General features: G+C 43.1%; 1 protein-coding gene across 9 annotated transcripts in view; it reads left to right on the forward strand.

Annotated features, from left to right (window-relative positions):
* The window catches only part of RNF38 (ring finger protein 38), a 109,309-nt gene extending 99,066 nt beyond the window's left edge, over window positions 1–10,243 (forward strand). For 7 of the 9 annotated variants that reach the window (XM_060199175.1, XM_060199177.1, XM_060199178.1 and 4 more), the window contains 3 exons: window positions 377–461; window positions 1,699–1,820; window positions 6,871–10,243. In XM_060199175.1, coding sequence (XP_060055158.1) covers window positions 377–461; window positions 1,699–1,820; window positions 6,871–7,072 — 409 coding nt within the window. In that variant the 3' untranslated portion in view covers window positions 7,073–10,243. Of the gene's footprint in view, window positions 1–376; window positions 462–1,698; window positions 1,821–4,361; window positions 4,462–6,870 lie in introns of all 9 variants that reach the window. The other 2 variants (XM_060199179.1, XM_060199176.1) reach the window with 1 other exon arrangement.
* The last annotated feature ends 8,852 nt before the right edge of the window (window positions 10,244–19,095 follow it).

Raw genomic sequence — 19,095 nt, forward strand, 5'->3', positions numbered from 1 at the left:
GTCGTCATTGCTAGATAGGACAGAAAGAAATGGAGAGAGGAGGGGAAGACAGACGGGGAGAGAAAGACAGACACCTGCAGACCTGCTTCACTGCCTATGAAGCGACTCCCCTGCAGGTGGGAAGCCAGGCTCTTGAACTGGGATCCTTAAGCTGGACCTTGCGCTTCGCGCCATGTGTGCTTAACCCTCTGTGCAGACTGCTTTTGTTGTGTCTCACTGGTCAGAATTTCCTCACTTGTCTGTAGAATTTGCATGAAATCTCTACATACCATTTTTAGAAGAGATCTTTAAAGAGTTGACACCGATTAAAGCAGTTACCACTGCTATTTGTTCAACACTAACATACCGGTGATGGTGGTGTTTTTCTCAACCATAGATCCATGCTTCCAGTGCCACCTGCAGTAGGCCCAACTTTCAGCTTTGAATTGGATGTAGAAGATGGAGAAGTAGAGAATTACGAGGTTAGTAGCTAAACTGAGTTAAGTTTAGCGTGTGGTATATTGCACCAAAGAAAAGGGAGGGGGTGGGTGGGTTTTCAGGTGTATGATGGTGAAGGAGGATCTTGGCTAGGGGTGAGAGAGCTTGCCTTGCAGAAAATTGAGAAGTTTTATACATTTATTTATTTATTTTAAACATTTTTATTTTTTAATGAGAAAAATAGAGAACCAGACATCACTCTGGTACATGTGCTGCCAGGGATTGAACTTGAGACCTCATGCTTGAGGGTCCAATGCTAAATTTATCCACTGTGCCACCTCCTGGACCACAAATTGAAGAATTTTACACATACACCTACAACTGTATTTATTACAAACCACTAGTCCCTCTAATTAAAAAAAAAAAAAAAAAGCAGGTAAAAAGATATTTTAACATGTACCACGTAGCTGTGACAATATAGACTTGGTGATTTCTTAAAATTACAAAGAATTCTTATAAGGGCCTGTAAATGAGAAAATGAATTATTCCAAAGATGTTGTAGAAGAAAAAAAAAAATGCCTGAGCCTGTTACGGAAGACTGGGAAAGCTTTTTAGGCTTGGTAAGAAGGGAGGGAATGTTCTCAGGGTCTGCTTGAAGGGACAGTAAAGTACACACACGGCTTGGGGCTGGGCAGTGGTGCCCTTTACAGTGCTCACGTGGTTCAGGGCCCTGCTTCCCGCTGCAGGGTGGAAGAGTCACGAGCAGTGAAGCAGTGCTGCAAGTGTTACTCTCTGTCCTCTATTTCCTCCCTCCCTCAGTTTTTGTTCGTCTCTGTCTAAAATAATAAAAATATTTAAGTCTTAAATATATGATGAAAATGAGGGTTAGTTTTTGTTTGTTTGTTTTATTTTGTTTTTACTGAAAACCTCAACTGGTTGTTCTGAAATTGCCTAATTCTCAGTAAGGAAGCTTAAAGGTTAAGGGCCCAGGCGGGGGTGCATGTGGTTGAGCACACACATTACAGTGCACAAAGACCTGGGTTCAAGCCCTTGGTCCCCACCAGCAAGGGGTTATTTTCATGAGTGGTCCAACAGTGGTGCAGTTCAATATCTTGATCTCTCCCTCTTTCTCCCTCACTCCCCCTCTCCCTCCCTGCCAACTCCCCCCTCAACTACCTTTCCTCTCTTAATTTCTGTCTCCAAAATAAGTAAAAATGTAAAAAAAAAATAATAGAAAAAATTTTAAAGTAGGTTAAAATAAGTCTCCTGCTTTCTCTATAGGCTCTGTTAAACCTGGCCGAGCGACTGGGAGAGGCCAAGCCTCGAGGACTGACTAAAGCAGACATTGAACAGCTTCCTTCTTACCGGTTCAATCCTAACAACCACCAGTCAGAACAGACTTTGTAAGTACATGTCTCTAGCATCACTGTATGAAGTGTTGTTTCTGCCTTTATAAAGTAAAATTTAAAATTCTTAGTTGCATTACTTGTATGAAAAGATAAATGTAGACGATTTCTATCCCCTCAGAAAACTCATACTGACCTGTGCGTTTCTGGATTTTCAGTTGGTCTACAAGCTTCGTGGTTTCTAATTCCAACTCTTAGAATGTTTTACATACAAACATGGAAAGTTTTAGGCTTTTACCTAAACTTACTATACTGTCTTTAAAACAATTTTACTGTTATAATTTACATTTGAAGTGTGTAGCTTAGTGGCTTTATTATATTCATAGAATTGTGCAGTCAGCACATGAAATGGTGTTTCTCACCCCAAAGAGAAGTCCTGTGCCCACTCAAAATCTCTCTTCTCTTCCTCTACTCTGGACATTTGACAGAAATGGCATGGAGCATATCTTTTGTTACTGGCGGCTTTGACTTACTATTTTCCAGGCCCACTGTTTTGTGGCTTTAAAAAAAACCTTACCCATCTTGTGATCAAATAGTTTCCCACTGTGTGGATATACCAACTACTGCTTTATTTTTCACCTGTGATGGTTTATTTAGCGTACTTTTGCTTTTTTGCTAGTATTCACTGAATTATTTGTGCTGTTTTCTGTAGACCTAGGAGTTTGGGGTCATATGATAACTTTTCTTTTTTTTTTGGAGAACTAGTTTCTACCAGGTGACAATGACTTTTTACCCCCCTCCCCCAGCAGTGTACACATTTTCTATCCTCTCGTGATTATTATTGTCTCTTGATTCCAGTCCCTCTGGTGAGAATAAAGTAAAATTTCGTTGAAGTGTTGATTCTATTTCCCTAGCATCTAGTAGTGGTAATGTTGGATCCTTTTAATGTAATTGGAGAGATGTCTTTTCAGATTTTTAATCCATTTTTACAGATTGACTTGTTTATCTTACTTTTGAGAGAGAGCAAGAGAGCTCAGAGCTCCGCGCTGCTCTGGCACATGGCGGTGCTGGGGATTGAGTCTAGGGCCAAGTGTTTTACAAAATAAAGTATTTCCCAAGAATATCTCTCCTCTTGGAAGTTTTCTTTATAGCTCCTTCCTTCCTTCCTTCCTTCCTTCCTTCCTTCCTTCCTTCCTTCTTTTTTTTTTTTTTTCTTTTTCTTCTTCTGAGCCAGGCCTTGCCCCTGTGTGCTTTCTCCACATTGGGCTGCTTTTTCATTCAGATAGAAATAGAGAAAACAGGGAGTCGGGCTGTAGCGCAGCGGGTTAAGCGCATGTGGCGCTAAGCACAAGGGACCCGCATAAGGATCCTGGTTCAAGCCCTGGCTCCCCACCTGCAGGGGTGTCGCTTCACAAGCGGTGAAACAGGTCTGCAGGTGTCTATCTTTCTCTCCCTCTCTCTGTCTTCCCCCTCCCCTCTCCATTTCTCTCTGTCCTATCCAACAACAATGACAACAATAATAACTACAACAATAAAACAACAAGGGCAACAAAAGGGAATAAATAAATAAAAATAAATATTAAAAAAAAAAGAAATAGAGAAAACATACCGCCTTTTCTGTGGAGCTGAGGCTTAGGCCACGTACGTACATGGCAGTGCCTGTGTTCCCTCTGATGGGTTCTCCCCAGCGCTCTTTACCTTAGTGATGACAATCTGCTGAAGCACACAAAAATTTATTTTTGGTCAAAGTTCAATTTACCTGCCTGTTGGTCTGCTTCTAAGACCCCTTCTGTTTCATTGGTTTAATGCCCCCTGCTTAACACTGTATTCTGTTTACATAACCACTGTTAACTAAGCACCACCCTGCCTGCAGGGCATTGGCTTAATCCCCACTGGTTCATGATGTCTTTTTGCTCCGCCCCCTCTCCTAGTACATCCTGATTTCCACTAGTCTTTTTTCGCTCCACCCTCTCTACGTCACATCCTGTTTCCACCCTACTTGGCGAGTATATATAAGGACAGGATTGTGATTAGAGATAGCTTGGCTTAGATTGCGCTATGTTCCACATGAATAAAGAGATACTGCATACAGCTCAGCCATGAGCCTCTGGTCGTCTGTCTCCCGCCCGCGAAGCTAGTCTGGCATAATGGCACCCTGAACAGGGACTGGCACCTGCCTTTTTGTAGCTGGTCCTGTTCTCTGGCAGTGTAATCTCTATAGGCTATAGAGATTTCTCTTGAGACTTTTGACCATTTTTTAAAGTTGATTTTGGGGTATGCTTTAGATAGTGGCCTGTTTCCACTATTTAAAATGTGGATATCCAGCTATTCCAGCAATGACTATATACAGTCTTTAAGACTGGTGTAGATAATAGACCACAAATTTTCATACAGGAAAGAAAGACATTTTCTTGATTTGTTGGTGAAATAGCACTCTTTCCAGCTGTAACATCATGTTTTGTTTTTTCCCCCAGAGTATTGATTGTTTTGTTTTGGTAACATTTTGAGAAGTGAGGTGTGGTACATGATTTTGATTATCTTAACAAAATAGAAAAACACTCAGTTTTGTGGCTAAAATTATTTTCTGCTCTCTTTTAGGTGTGTAGTATGCATGTGTGATTTTGAGTCAAGGCAGCTACTTAGAGTTTTACCATGTAACCATGAGTTCCATGCCAAGTGTGTTGACAAATGGCTTAAGGTAAAGTGATGGCATTTGTGAAGAGAATAACATTACATTTTCTTTTTGATTGGCTGTATAACATGTAAACTAAGCCCGTGTTTTGGTGGGGGAGAGTTTATAAGACTAAATTGAGATCTGACTTGTTAAGTATGGTTCTGTAAATGAAAAAAGCTAACGTTTTAACTGTGATCATCGGTGTAGCAACAGTAGTACAAAGCCTGAAATTGTTTATTTGTCCTAACTTTCTCATAGTAGGTGGGTTCTGACCTTGTTTGCCTTAGAAGCAGGGCTGGGGAGACAACAGAATGTTATTTAAATAACTTTCAATCCTGAGGCTTTAAACACCCAGGGTCAGTCCCCAGCACCACTTTATCTCAGAGCTAGGTAGTGGCCAAGCCAGTACATGTTACAGTGCACAGGGACTAGGTTTCAAACTCCCTGGCCCCACCTGCTGGGTGGGAAACTGCTGGGTGGTAAGGTAGTGCTGCAGGTGTATCTTCCTCTAATTCTCTGTGCTCTCAGTATTTCTGTCTCTACCCAAAAGGAAATGAATTTTTTTTTTTATTGATGTCGTCATTGTTGGATAGGACAGAGAGAAATGGAGAGATAGACACCTGCAGGCCTGCTTCACCGCCTGTGAAGAGACTCCCCTGCAGGTGGGAAGCCAGGATCTTGAACTGAGATCCTTACTCAGGTCCTTGAACTTTGAGCACTGCCCGACTCCCAGTAAATGAATTTTTTTTTTCAAGTTCATAAGCAGGCTTCACTCACTGGAAGTTGTTTCTGAGAGATTCACAAAAGGGAATAAGCAAAATTATTTCAGAAACTTCTTCTTTTGTTTTGTATGTTTTTATTTATACCATTCTTACTTTTTGTTTATTTGATAGAGACAGCCAGAAATCAAGACAGAAGGGGGTGATAGAATGGAAGCCCACTTTCGCAGTCTCAGAATAGTAGAATCGAAATATGATGCAATTTGTAATTTTACTAATAATTTATAAAACTATAAAATATTAGGGGTATAATTCCACACCATTCCCACCACCAGAGTTCTGTGTCTCCACCTCCTCCCAGTGATAACTGTGCCATAGTTCTCCCAAGGTCATACATATGGGTTGACTGATATATACCCCCATTTTTATTTATTTTGATTAGCAGATGGTGTTAGTGTATTTAGATAGTTTCAGTGTGGTGAGAAAGACAGATGTGTTAAAATAGAATCAGTCTTCTGTGTGGACACAGATTAAGGGTACCCAGTTTAGCCTAAATTGAATCCAGAAAGTGAAGAATAGTACATCTTTATTTATTTATTTATTTATTTATTTATTTATTTATTTATTTTTATAAAAAGGACACATTGACAAAACCATTGGATAAGAGGGGTACAACTCCACACAATTACCACCAAGAATATTACATCTTAAGAAAAAGAAAGCAGGGAAGGGAGGGTAGATAGCGTAATGGTTATGCAGAGACTCTCATGCCTGAAGCTCCATGCTCCCAGGTTCAGTCCCCACACCACCATAAAACCAGAGCTGAACAGTGCTCTGGTTTAATAACCACCACCAAAAACACTCACACGTTCTATAGACAAAGCCATGATCCGTGGTGACAGGAAATGATGAGACGACCATAGGTTGCAGGTGGCTGGTATCTAGAGTGAAGTAGTGGCAAGAGGCATTCAGAGATAGTTTGAAGGGATCGTCCTGGCTTACTCCTGAAAGCATCGGGAAAGCATGTGGCTGTTGTTGTGTTCAGAATGACAGTTGGTCCGTTTGGGGAATGGAAAGGAATATTCTGACAGGGAGGTAGAGTAAGAATGGCCTTGTGGAGAGCAGATAGTGGCAAGCAGATGAAAAGAAGACCACATACTGGGGAGCTCCTGTAGTGGAGCAAATGACAGGACTTGGTAAAGAACGGGCTTTGCAGGGTGAGAGATCAGTAGATGCTTCGTTTGGTGCTAGCAGCTCAGCAGATGGTAGTGATATGATTGCTGTGGGTGTTTTTCCTTAGCATTTTATTTCCTTAGTATTTATTAATTGGGGACTAGTGGTGGGGAGAGCCAAGGTGTTTCTCTGGCAGATGCACTGCCCAGGATCAAGCTCTGCTGTGTCCTCCCTGGCCACAGTCTCATTTACTCTCATGAGAGTCAGCACTGCTTAGTTGTGGCATGTGGCGGTCCTAGGGACTGGACTGAGGGTTTATGGGGCTGCAGGCATCAAGTCATGCTCGGCCACTGAAATATATATATATATATATATATCTCCAGCCCAAGGCATAGTTTTAAGCCGAGTATTAAATGTACAGGTATTGGACGGGTATTTTTTTAGAGCAAGATTATGAGTAATAAAACAAGTCTGTTGCTTTTAATACTTTATTATTTAAGTTACAATTCAGACAAATTTTCTTTCTTTCTTTGTTTTTTAGGCAAATCGTACTTGCCCAATTTGCCGAGCTGATGCTTCAGAAGTACATCGGGATTCAGAATGAGCAACCTAAGAGCACAAATTTAGTTTGGGTGTTCCTCATCACATGTATATACGGACTATCCATTGAACTGAATCTGTGGCTTCCAGCCCTCCCCTTACCAAAAGGGTCAATGGACCTTTCTTTGCACTGTGTGACTTAATCAACTATAAAAGCTTACAATTAGTCTTCACAATTATGGGATTGTTATACTAACCGTGTGATTGGAACTCCAAAGACTTTTCTTTAGCTTAATTTTGTGTGTGCACTAACATTCCCTGGTTTTTGTGTGATCATTCCGAGTATTGCTGCAAGATTACAGTGGACGTGATCTTTTAGCATGTGCTTTTATAAAAAGTGGTAGCTCCAGATGATATAGCAATCTACCTTATATAGAGCCTTCAGAAACTGTGAGTGGAGATGAATGCAGTGTGTGACTGGTGGTGATAAATGTATCTTTGTGTGTGAGTGTGCACAATTACTTGTGTGAGGGCATGGTAGCTAACGTGTGTTTGAGATCCTATATACCAGCATGTACCAGGAATGTGTGTGTAGTTTTAATTATGCTGCAATGTATACTCTGGTGTGTTATTTAAACAGCACTAGTACTGTACACTGGTTTCCCCCCTTGTGTTTGCTGTTGCACACTGATTGCTAGGGTGCATCAATTATAAGCATCGAATACCCCATACTTTTCCCCCCTGTGAATGGAATGAGAAAAGCCTTCTTCCTTTGCTTTGGGCAGCTGTCACCTCTTCGTGGTGATCCCATCTGGGTCACCTTCAGAAAAAAAAGTGTAACAGATTTCTCACTCCATGAACCTGTTTTTTGTGTTTTGTTTTTTTCTTTTTGTTGTTGTTCAGTTGTGAAAAAGAAAAATTTAAATCTCCAACATGCTGTTTCCAAAAAGAAGGTGCAATATCATACATCATCAGTCAGCAATATTAGCATTTCAGGCAGTGGTTTGAATGTTGGGACTTTTTTCCCTTTACATTTCCAGTAAGCTTCTTACAGGAAGTACTTGTGATTTTTTTTTTTTTAAATGTTTAGATTTGTAGTCTATTCTGAAGATACTGAGTAATATATTTCTAAGATTACCACTGGTCCCTGATGTCTCACCTCTTAGACTTCAGCAGAATGAAGTCTGGTCATTAAGTTGGCTTGACTGTAATATGTGTTCTTCAGGCTCCCATAAACTAAATTGTTTTAAGAAAACTTCTTGTTCAGGATAGTTGACCTCCCAAACTGCAGCTCTGGAAGTTGTCTAGTTCTTCCCTCAGTCAATGTGCTTCTCATCAGACTTGTTTCCAGGATGGGTCAAACGCTGTGACAGCTGAGTTCCTTAGACCTGATGTGCTTTGATAGTTCATTGCTTTTCAGTTTTGTTTGAATGAGAAGATTTTAACAGGCATCCAGAAATACTTGCAGTATAAATGAAGATTTGATTTTTGTATGAAAAAAATAATGCTGTAAAACAGGACTTAACCTTCATTTAGTTATCTGAGATAATACATTGTGTGGGTTTTTTAAATAAGTTTATTGAGCATATTTCAGATTGTTGAAAGTCATTTTCCCAGCAGTGTTTAGATTGCTTCTTTCATTCTTGTGGTGTATTCAACGTCGTCTGCCTCTTCCTGCAGTTGATGTCATTGCTTCATTTGCAGTACGCAAGCTGCATAAACCCAGTTAGGACTGTGATGACTTGCTGCCAGCCTCACTTAACTTTCAGTTGGCTCTGTGTCCGTTTTCGACTCAGACGGTGTTAACTACTTGTTACTGCCATGCTGCTGGCCTTCCCCTGAAGTCTGTAAGCGCAGTAAGAGTTCAGTAAAGTCAGTTCACACAAAAGCACAATTTTGCCCTTTTCCAAACACTGTTGCCTCTAACTAGTCATACAAATAGGATTTTGGCATCCTTTCTGTTTGCCCATATATTTGTTGGTGTTTCAGAAACCCATCAGAACAAGTGGCAAAGTGCATGTTACTTTCTTAAGCTCATTAAAATGACAATCCCCCACCTGCTCCTGAAAAAGTGTGATAAAGACCAAAATTATTGGCATAATAATCAGTACATTACAAATCACGTTTGAGCTTTTATTTTTTTAATTAAAGAATCATGTTTAAAGTGGAAAACCCCATCTTCTACATAGACTTTTGTATAGCTGCAGAGGATTTATATCTGTACAGATCTAACATAACACTACTACACTCAGTATTCCGCTTATTGAAGCGTGCAAGTGAAGCACTTTTTCTAATTTGTACAGATAGCTAGTTAACAAGGCACATTTACTAATGACTAAGAAAATAGCTTTCTTCTTTTCTTCCCTCTGACGATGAATTTCTGTCATATCCCTTTTTCCAGTTTTGTTTTGTTTCTGAGAGGCAGTTGGCAATTGAGGAGGCAGCAAAGTCTTTTGATAAAATCCTGAATTGTCGGCACTCTTGTGACTGATCTCTCTCCGGGAATGTCTGTTTCTTTGTGTGAGGCTCTTAGAGATGTGTGCAGACTTGCTTATAAGTGACTAGTTAGGAGTGTACATGTCATCTGAACTCTCTCATATTAGCCATGGTTGAGCAACTTTGTGGCTAGCAGAAAAAAAGGAAAAAACAGTTGTTTGATGCTGACTGTTGCTACCTTGGATGATACAGCAGATAGCAGGCAGGTGTGGGTTTGTTGCCTTCTTCTCCCCTCCTACAACAGTGACTTTACCATCTTAACTCTGGGCTTTGCTTTGGGGAGGCCCTTAGCTTCCCCCATCCCCAACCCCCTACATTTCCCCCCAAAAAAAACTCAAGGCCTCCAGGTATAAAGATCTCATTAGGGTTTTCTGTCCTGATTTTTTTTTTTTTAACAAAATCTGGAAAATGTGAATGCATATTTAGATTTTATATACTTTCTGAAAGATTATTAAATTGGGGCCTCATAATATTTTGAATGAGATCTTCCAACTCACATGTGAATATTTTTCACAGATATTAGGCCTTCATTAAGAGAACTGTTTCCCCCTGTTGGTACATTTGGTTACCTCATTTTGCTGTTTGTTTCAGATTATGAAAGCTTACAGGGGTGTCTCTTTGGAATCATTTGCTGAGTCATTTCCTCAAGTCATATTCCATTGTGTCAGTTAACATATAGTTTTAAATGTACGTATTATAAATATCTGTAACCAAATCATTTGAAGGCTTGATAAATTTTTAACAAAGTTTGTACATTTTTTATGAAAGTTACTAGTAATGCTTTACTAAGTAGTGCAATGAATTTTTATTTTTAATCCCTGTGCCCAATTTTGGAGTTGAGAGGGTTGTTGGTAATAAATGTATGATGTACACTTAAAGCGTTTGTTTCATGTTCCTGTGTTCGGGGCGGGTAGGCCTTGTATGTAGCTGGAGGGAACAGGGGCCAGGGGCGGGGCAAAGAGGCACCGTCACCACTAAGAGGAGACTCAGCAGATTGCTTGTGAGTGATCGATCCTTAAGATGTGAACTGTGTCAGGACCATCTTTGCTAGTCTATTCCCCCCTTTACAAATTTTAATCTTATATTCTAACAATACTTGGGTATTGCTGTTTCTCAAGTGTGCCAAATGTGCCGGTGAAACGTTGACTACAGTTTTTAATCTCATAAGTCTTAATCTGTTCCATGGGATAATATTCTCTCTTTTTTTTTTTTTTTCCCTCTAGGGTTATTGCTGGGCTCGGTGCCTGCACCATGAATCCACCGCTCCTGGAGGCCATTTTTCCCCCTTTTTGTTGCCCTAGTTGTTGCAGCCTCATTGCGGTTATTATTGCCATTGTTGACGTTGTTTTGTTGTTGGATAGGGCAGAGAGAAATGGAGAGAGGAGGGGAAGACAGAGAGAGGGGGAAAGAAAGAGACACCTGCAGACCTGCTTCACCGCCCGTGAAGCGACCTGGGGCTCGGGGATCCTTATGCCGGTCCCTGCACTTTGCGCCACGTGTGCTTAACCCACTGCACCACCGCCCGACCCCTGGGATAATATTCTTGTGTTTGAGGTCAAATCCAAGTGCTTTGTATCTTTTAGGTACTTCAGACTAATGAGCTGTAGACATGCTAATAGGCATGTAGTTATGCTAAAGGTATAACTTTTTAATTAGCATGTTAAATAGTGGTGTTATCCTCAAATATAGACAGCCAGGGCCAGATGATGGCACACTTGGTTGAGAACATGTTACAATGCACAAGGACCCAGGTTCCAGCCTCTGGTCTCCACCTGCAGGGGGGAAAGCTTTGCGAATGGTAAAGCAGTGCTGCAGGTATCTCTCTCACTCTTTTTATCTTCCCCTTCCCTCTTGATTTCTGTCGATTAATAAAGATAAAAAAATTTCAAATACACAGTCAACCTAGCATAACCAATGTATTTCAATTTATGGTCAGTTTCATATTGAGATAATTGTATTTTCTCAAACCAAGTCTTTGTATTCTGTTTACAACACAGCTTGGTTCAGTCAAGCCACATTTTCAGATGTATAAGTAGCTGCTATTTGAGACTGGACTGTCTAGGTTGAGAGTATGCAGGTTAATTTCCATTTCCCAGAAAGTAAGAGATCTATTTTTTTAATTCCTAATTTTTTAAATTTATTTAAAAAATGGAAATATTGACAAGACCATAAAATAAGAGGGGTACAATTCTAAAAATTCTTTATGGGGTGCAGAAGGTGGGAGTTCTGGCTTCTGTAATTGCTTCTCCATTGGACATGGGTGTTGGCAGGTGGATCCACACCCCCAGCCTGTTTCTGTATTTCCCTAATGGGGGCAGGGCTCTGGAGGGGTGGTTCCAGGAGACATTGGTGAGTTTGAGGTCGTCTGTCCAGAGATGTTAGGGTGGCATCACGGTAGCATCTGGAACCTGATGGCTGCAGCGGAGTCACTTCACAGGTGGTGAAGCAGGTCTGCAGGTATCTATCTTTCCCTCCCCCTCTCCGATCTGAGTATTTTCTAAGGTGTTAATAACCACAGATAAGAGTTTATTTTGTTTGGGTGGGGAAGATAGCATAATGGTTACGCAAAAAGACTCTCATGCCTGAAGCTACAAGTTCCCAGGTTCAGTCCCCCACACCACCATAAAGCAGAGCTCTGGTGGGGGGGAATTAACATTATTTATTTTTTGCTACCATGGTCATTGCTGGGGGTGGTGGCTGTGCAACTTGACTGCTCCTGGTGACCTGTTTCTCTTTAAAGAGTGACAGTGCCAGGCAGTGGCACACCTATTACCAGGTGCTGCAAAGGACCCGGGTACAAGCCCCTGTTTCCCCCTCCCCTCTCAAACAAAAAATAGAAAATTAAAAATGGCCACCAGGAGCAGTGGATTCATAGTGCCCAGCACTGAGCCCCAGTGGTAACCTTGTTGGCAAAAAAAAGAGGCAAGTACACAACAGAGCTACACACACACACACACACACACACACACACACACACACACACACACACACACACACACACACACACACACGAGACAAGCTCTTCATTGAGCGCCAGCTTGTGCTAGGCAGCTTTAGAGTTGGGAGTGCAGGTGGTCAGTGTATTTGTTTCCCAGGGTGACCATAACGAATGACCGCAAAATTAGAAGCTCGGAACTAACCTCTTCATTGCTTTGAAGATGAGAAGTTCAAAATCATGCTTGAGAGTCCAAAGCTTTTATCACTGCACCACCTCCCGGACCATGACCCAAAGACCACTTTGTGATTTTTATCTGTGTGAAATATCAAGACAAATCTATAGAGAGGAAAGGCTTAGTGTGCTGGCTGGTGTGGATGGGGTAGTGAGCTTAGGGGATGCAACTGTTGATTTGCTCCGGAAGTTCTAAGTGTGGCAGCAACAAGAACTAGGATTGTTTACATGCCGGTGAGTATGCGCGACCTCCACACCAGGGGGCACTACTGTACAAAGCTAAAGAAGCCTTTTGATGTTCAGGACTGTGATTGTGAATGTCTAAAACTGCTTTAGGTATACAAAGCATACTAAGAAATCTCAACCATATATAATAATACCAAATCACAGCAATTCCTATTTAATCCTTCCCAAATGTGCTGTTAATTGTAAATAAGACTTAAAAGTATAAGTGGAGGGAGTCAGGCTGTAGCGCAGGTGGTGCAAAGTACAAGGAACGGAGTAAGGATCCCGGTTCAAGCCCCGGCTCCCCACCTGCAGGGGAGTCGCTTCACAGGCGGTGAAGCAGGTCTGCAGGTGTCTATCTTTCACTCCCCTTCTCTGTCTTCCCCTCTCCATTTCTCTCTGTCCTATCCAACAATGATGACAACAATAATAATAACCACAACAAGGGCAACAAAAGGAAATAAATATTTTTTAAAAAAAGTATAAGTGGAGGGAAGTTGGGTGGTAGCGCAGCAGGTGCAAAGCGCAAGGACCGGCATAAGGATCCCGGTTCAAGCCCCAGCTCCCCACCTCCAGGAAAGTTGCTTCACAAGCAGTGAAGCAGGTCTGCCGGTATCTTATCTTTCTCTCCCCCCGTCTTCCTTTCCTCTCTCCATTTCTCTCTTTCCTATCCAACAATGATGCCATCAATAACAACTACAATAATAACTACAACAATAAAACAAGGGCAACAAAACGGAATAAATAAATATTTTTTAAAGTATAAGTGGTATCTGAATATTTCATTTACAACTTAACCTTTTTAGCTGTACTATAAAGTGCAACTTTGTCTAGCTTTAAAATTACACTTTCTCTGAAGTACCAAGTTCAACCCCTAGCTCCACCACCATAAACAAGCTGAGCACTGCTCTGGTAGGAAGATATACAAATACTGTTTGCAGACAAGGAGACATAATGCTTATGCAAGATTTTTATCCGTGAGGCTCTTTGATCCCAGGTTCAATTCCCTGCACTACCATAAGCCAAAGCCGAGCAGTGCACATGTGTATATATTTAAATATCACTCAGTATTCATTAAGACTGACTTCTATATATGAACAACTTTTTCCTGTGCACGTAAGTATGGTGAGATGGGAGCTGTTTTATCTGCCAAGACCTCCTGCCAACCAATCGCTTGTCTCCTTGTGGCTTTGAAACACCAAGTCAGACGCACTCTCCCCAGTCTTGGTCTTACTGGACTTCTCCGCGTCCCGTGACACTGTTCATGTCTTAGTCCATTTGGTTTTGATGTCCTGCTTTTCATTCTAACTTCTGGGAAGTTTCTTCTCTGTTCTTCTCAGATTCTTCAGCTCACCACTTCAAGAGCAGATCTAGGATGTGCTTCTCCTAGTTTTCCTCTCAATGTCTCTCTCTCCCAATAAGCAAGTAAGTAAGATTTAAAAAACATTTAAAAAATACGGGAGGAGAAACTGATTTAGGAGATATGTGATGAATTCATATTTAAATACGTGTCTTTGAGAGTGCAGTTCAGGTATGGAGAACACAGGGGCTGTTCATCAGGACACTAGAAACCAGCAGCAGCTCTGGGAGAGAAATGGGACTGTACGTAAAACCTGAGTCATGGAAAGAGCAGTCAAACCAGGAGCCTGCAGAGCAATGGGAAGACAAGTGAGAAGCACAGCTGACAGACCTGCTTTTAAAGTGGTCGGCTCATTAATGGGCAAATGCATAGATAACTAGAGACGGGGAAATAAATAATAGTCAACCCATCTCTGATCTTGGGAGGATCGCTGCAGTTTCCTGTGGAGGGAATGGTGTGGAATTATACCCCCAGGTGGTGGTGCACCCAATTAAGCACGCAGTACTAAGGGCAAGGATCCGGGTTCAAGCCCCCCGGCTCCCCACCTGCAGGGGCAACGCTTCACAGGTGTAGAAGGAGGTCTGCAGGTGTCTGTCTCCTCTTTCAATTTCTGACCCTTTCCAATAAAATAGGGAAAATGGCCCATAGTACAGTCACCGAGTCCCAGTGGTAACCCTGGAGGCAAAAGAATCTTAAACTTTTCTGATAGAAGCAGAGGGAAGTGTGTGGGGGGGGGGTGCGGGGCAGAGGAGATCCACAGAGGTTTTATTAGAGAAATAGGGGGTGGGGAGGGGAGGGAGAGAGACGCCTGCAGGTGGGGACCAGGGCCTTGAACCCAGGTCCTTGTGCACTGTCATGTGTGCACTTCACCAGGTGTGCTGCCACCTGGTCCCACAGCTCCCCAAATCTGCTTCTCATTCTAACCTTGCTTCTCTCTGGCTTCCTTCATTGGCAAAAAACTTGGGAGTCCCAACCAGCTGGTAATTTACTCCACTTTGTGGATTTCACACAAAACACTTGTAGGTGCTGCCTGAACCAGGTGCCCACGGGAAGAGGCATGTTCCTGTCACAACAAACAAGCTACCTGCTGAAAGGCCCTTGCTGGGCACACAGGTGTTTGCTCCTCTGGCTCATCCTAACCGTGACCTGACTTAGCTGATGCTTGGAGGGGACCAGGGCACTGTACCAAGGAGCAAGCTAAAGGAAATAGAGAACCACGGTCGTTTTTGCAGTCACTCTCTGGTACTTGACCAACCCATGCTTTACATGTGTATCTTCCTATGTTTATTTTTATTCTGAGAGGACAGAGGGGAGTAGAGAGAGACCTGTAATACTGCTCCACTGCTTGTCAAGCTTCCCCTCTGCAGGTGAGAAGTAGGAACTTGAGCTCCGTGCACAGGCGCACAGTGTGTGCTCCACTGGCCACAACACCAGCCAGCTCCTCTCCTAGCGTTTGCCCTTCTTCCGCAGCCAGTCAACAGCGTCAGCTTGAAAGCTGTCAGGAGCTGCTTGTTGCTAGCTTTGAAAGTGACTGGGATCCATGTGGATTCAGTCGGCTAGGAAGGATCGTCAGTTTCCCCAATGAATGGGTACTCACGGGATGCACCACGGGAAGGTCGATCCAATGCATCCCCCTCTATTATTGTTTTAGCAGAGCTCTGCCCAGTTCTCTCTCACGGTGGGCCTGGAACCATGGAGCCTTAGCCATTAAAGTCTTCTGCTGTGAGGAGACAAAGTGGATAAAGATTTGTCCTGAGTCTGACCCCTGGTATCATAGATGCCAAAATGATGCCCCAGTTCTAGTTCTTTCCCTCTTTCCCCATGTATATGGTATTCTGTACAGCCATTATGCTGTCTTCCCACCCTAAGCTTTGTTCTTAAACATTTTTTTCTCTTCCCTCCTCCTCCTTCACTCCCCCTTTACCCCCCCCCATACTGCTCAGTTCTTGCTTACAGTGGGTCTAAACATGAAAATGTAGGCATGAAAGTCTTTTTGCATAACCCTTGTGCTACCTCCTGAACTTCCCACTCCCCTGTGTTTTGCTGTTGTAGTTGAGAGGAAAAGACACTAGAGCCCCACTCGCCTCAGTTCTGGCATCTGCAACACCAGGGAACCAAACTGGGACCTCGTGCAGGCAGGTCCTGTCTCTGCCACTGAACCCCGAGAATCCTTTGAAATATTTATATTTTGTTGAGTTCACCGTTTGACATGAGGAAGAGAAACTAGAGCGCACTCTAGCACATGCCTCAAACTGGAAGCCGCAGGTGCAAGCCTCACTCCACCAGGTGAGCTAGCTACCCGGCTGTGGGAAACAATGTTGTTCTCGCTCCACCTGCCCGGCAACTCTCAGGCTCCGTGAGACACCCTGCGACTTTTTTTTTCTTTATCCCCAGGATTATCTCCGGGGCTGGGTGCCGGCACTATGACTGCAGTGCTCCTGACAGCCATTTTATTCATTTTATTGGATAAGACAGAAATTGAGAGGGGAGAGGAAGATAGAGGGGGGAGAGAAAGACACCTGCAGACCTGCTTCACTGCTTGTGAGGTGACACCCCCCACCCCCCAGGCGAGGTGGGGAGCGGGAGCTCGAACCAGGATCCTTGCGCTTCACAGCATGTGCACTTAACATGGTCAGCCACCCCCCAGCCGCCCACCCTGGGCAAATTGACAAATATGACAAATTTCCCAATACATTGAGCCTCCTAATACCGAGAATATCACTAATTAGCTCTGCTTCCTGACTTTGGACATCACATCTTCATATGTCATAAAGGATAATAAGAATCTTCACAGGATCAAAGAAAATAACTAATTTAGTGAACACAAGTGCTAATGATGATGATAGCACCTACTGGGCAGGCTCAGCCAAAGGCTTTCCCTTGTACTCCTTCCCTAAAGGGCTAGTGGTGCCCCCTACAGGTCTGGAGAGAATTTTTTTTTAAATCATTCACATATTGATGGATGACTGAAATCCAGAACTGAATTAAAAATTGATCCCGGAGCTGGGTGGTGGCGCACCTGGTTGAGTGCATATGTTACAGTGCGAAAGGACCCAGGTTCAACCCCTTGGGCCCCATCTGCAGGGGGAAGCGTCACAAGTGGTGAAGCAGAGCTGCACTTGTCTCTCTCCTGCTCCATTTCCCACTTCCTCTCAATTTCTGGCTGTCTCTATCCAATAAGTTAAAAATAATTTTAAAAATTTAAAACTTAGTTAAGCGCACATGGCGCGAAGCACAAGGACCGGCGTAAGGATCCCGGTTCAATCCCATGGTGGTGCTGGGGATTGAACCTGGGACCTCGGAGCCTCAGACGTGAAAGTCTTATAATTGTCTCCCTAGCCCACAGTGACTTGTTTCAAGACTGATTTTACTTATTTCATGGACGACAGTGAGGGCGGGAGAGAGAATGCAGAGCTGCTCCCCGGTATAATTGGCGACTGCTGTCAAACTCAGGCCCTCAGGCTTACCCGCCCACTCCCACTTTGCCAGGCCTAATTGTCTTCTAATGGGAAGATGTGGCATCTTCATCTGGACTCAGTTCTTGCCAGCCTAGAGATTCTCCTTGATAAGCAGTTTTGACTACCGACTGGATATGCAGTGCTGCATTCTCCAAGCCTCTAAGCCCTCCCTCCCCATCACCAAGGAGATAAAGGAGCCCAGTCCATCCCCCAACCCGCACCCCCCATAGGCTCTGAGTGGGTAAAGCCATGAACATGCTCTCTTTTCTACAGAGACAAGGTCTCACAGGTATATAATTCCACTTCTTCTTGGCTGGCTTTTCCAGAGAGAGCTACACAGTCTGAGAGCACTAGATCCCCCCCCCCCCGTGCCGTGGTAACAATGCTACTGTCTCTGATTATAGAGCTCTCTACCACTGACTTCAACTTGAGTCCTTAAAGTCAACAATGATATCTGTGACTTTCAGTACCTAGTGTATAGTATTACATTATTATTATTATTATTTATTTTTTTACTGCCACCAAGGTTATCACTAAGGTTTGATATCTGGATAATGAATCCACTGCTCTTGGTAGTAACTTTTTCCTTTCTCTCTCTCTCTCTCTCTGTCCCCCTTCCACCCTCCTTCCTTCCCTTTCTTCTTTTTGGATAAGACAGAGAGAAATTGAGAGGGTGAAGAGAGATAGGAAGAAAGACAGAGAGACACCTGCAGCACTGCTCCATCACTTGTGAAGCTTTCCCCCTGCAGGTGGAGACTGGGGCTTGAACCTGGGTCCTTGTGCAGGGTAATGTGTGTGTTCTCCTGGCTGCACCACCACCTGGTCCCATATAGTATGGACTTTAAAAGTTGGTGTTTTTTTTTTTTTTATCAAAGTGCATTTAGCAGGTTAAAATAATTAACATTTGTTCTAGCTGGCAGCTTGTGAGGGTCAGGAATCCAGGGGTGAGTAGGCTGCATAGCTCTGATTTTAGGTCTCTTATGAGGTTATAACCAAGCTGTTAATGAGGGTGAAGTCCCCCACCACCTCCAGACACTGGGGCTCAATGTCAGAACTATGATTCCTGGCCACATGTTAGGTCCTGGAGGGCTTTTATGCTTCCTTTTCCATTTTATTGGATAGGGCAGAGAGAAATTGAGAGGGGAAGGGAAGATTCAGGGGAAAAGGAGAAGATAGACCCCTGCAGACTTGTTTCACTGCTCATGAAGCATCCCTGTTGCAGGTGGGGAGCAGAGCCTCGAACCCAGGTTCTTGTGCTTAGTACTATGTGTGCTTAACTGGGTACAACCACCACCCAGACTCCTGCAGTATTTCTCTAAGCTTATTCCCAAGGTTGTTGGAAACTGGCAACTCTCTACCATTGCTTCCTCCACAGAAATACCAGCTCAGTTTACATCAGCCCAAATCTGCAAACAATGCAAATATCCAACAAGGGGGTAGGCTAAGAAAGTTGTGGTCTGTGCATCAGGTGGAATGCTATTCAGCTGTAAGAAACCATGAACTCCTCTCTTACTGCAC

The sequence above is a fragment of the Erinaceus europaeus genome, chromosome 10 (genome assembly GCF_950295315.1).
Source record: "Erinaceus europaeus chromosome 10, mEriEur2.1, whole genome shotgun sequence".
Classification (NCBI taxonomy): domain Eukaryota; kingdom Metazoa; phylum Chordata; class Mammalia; order Eulipotyphla; family Erinaceidae; genus Erinaceus; species Erinaceus europaeus.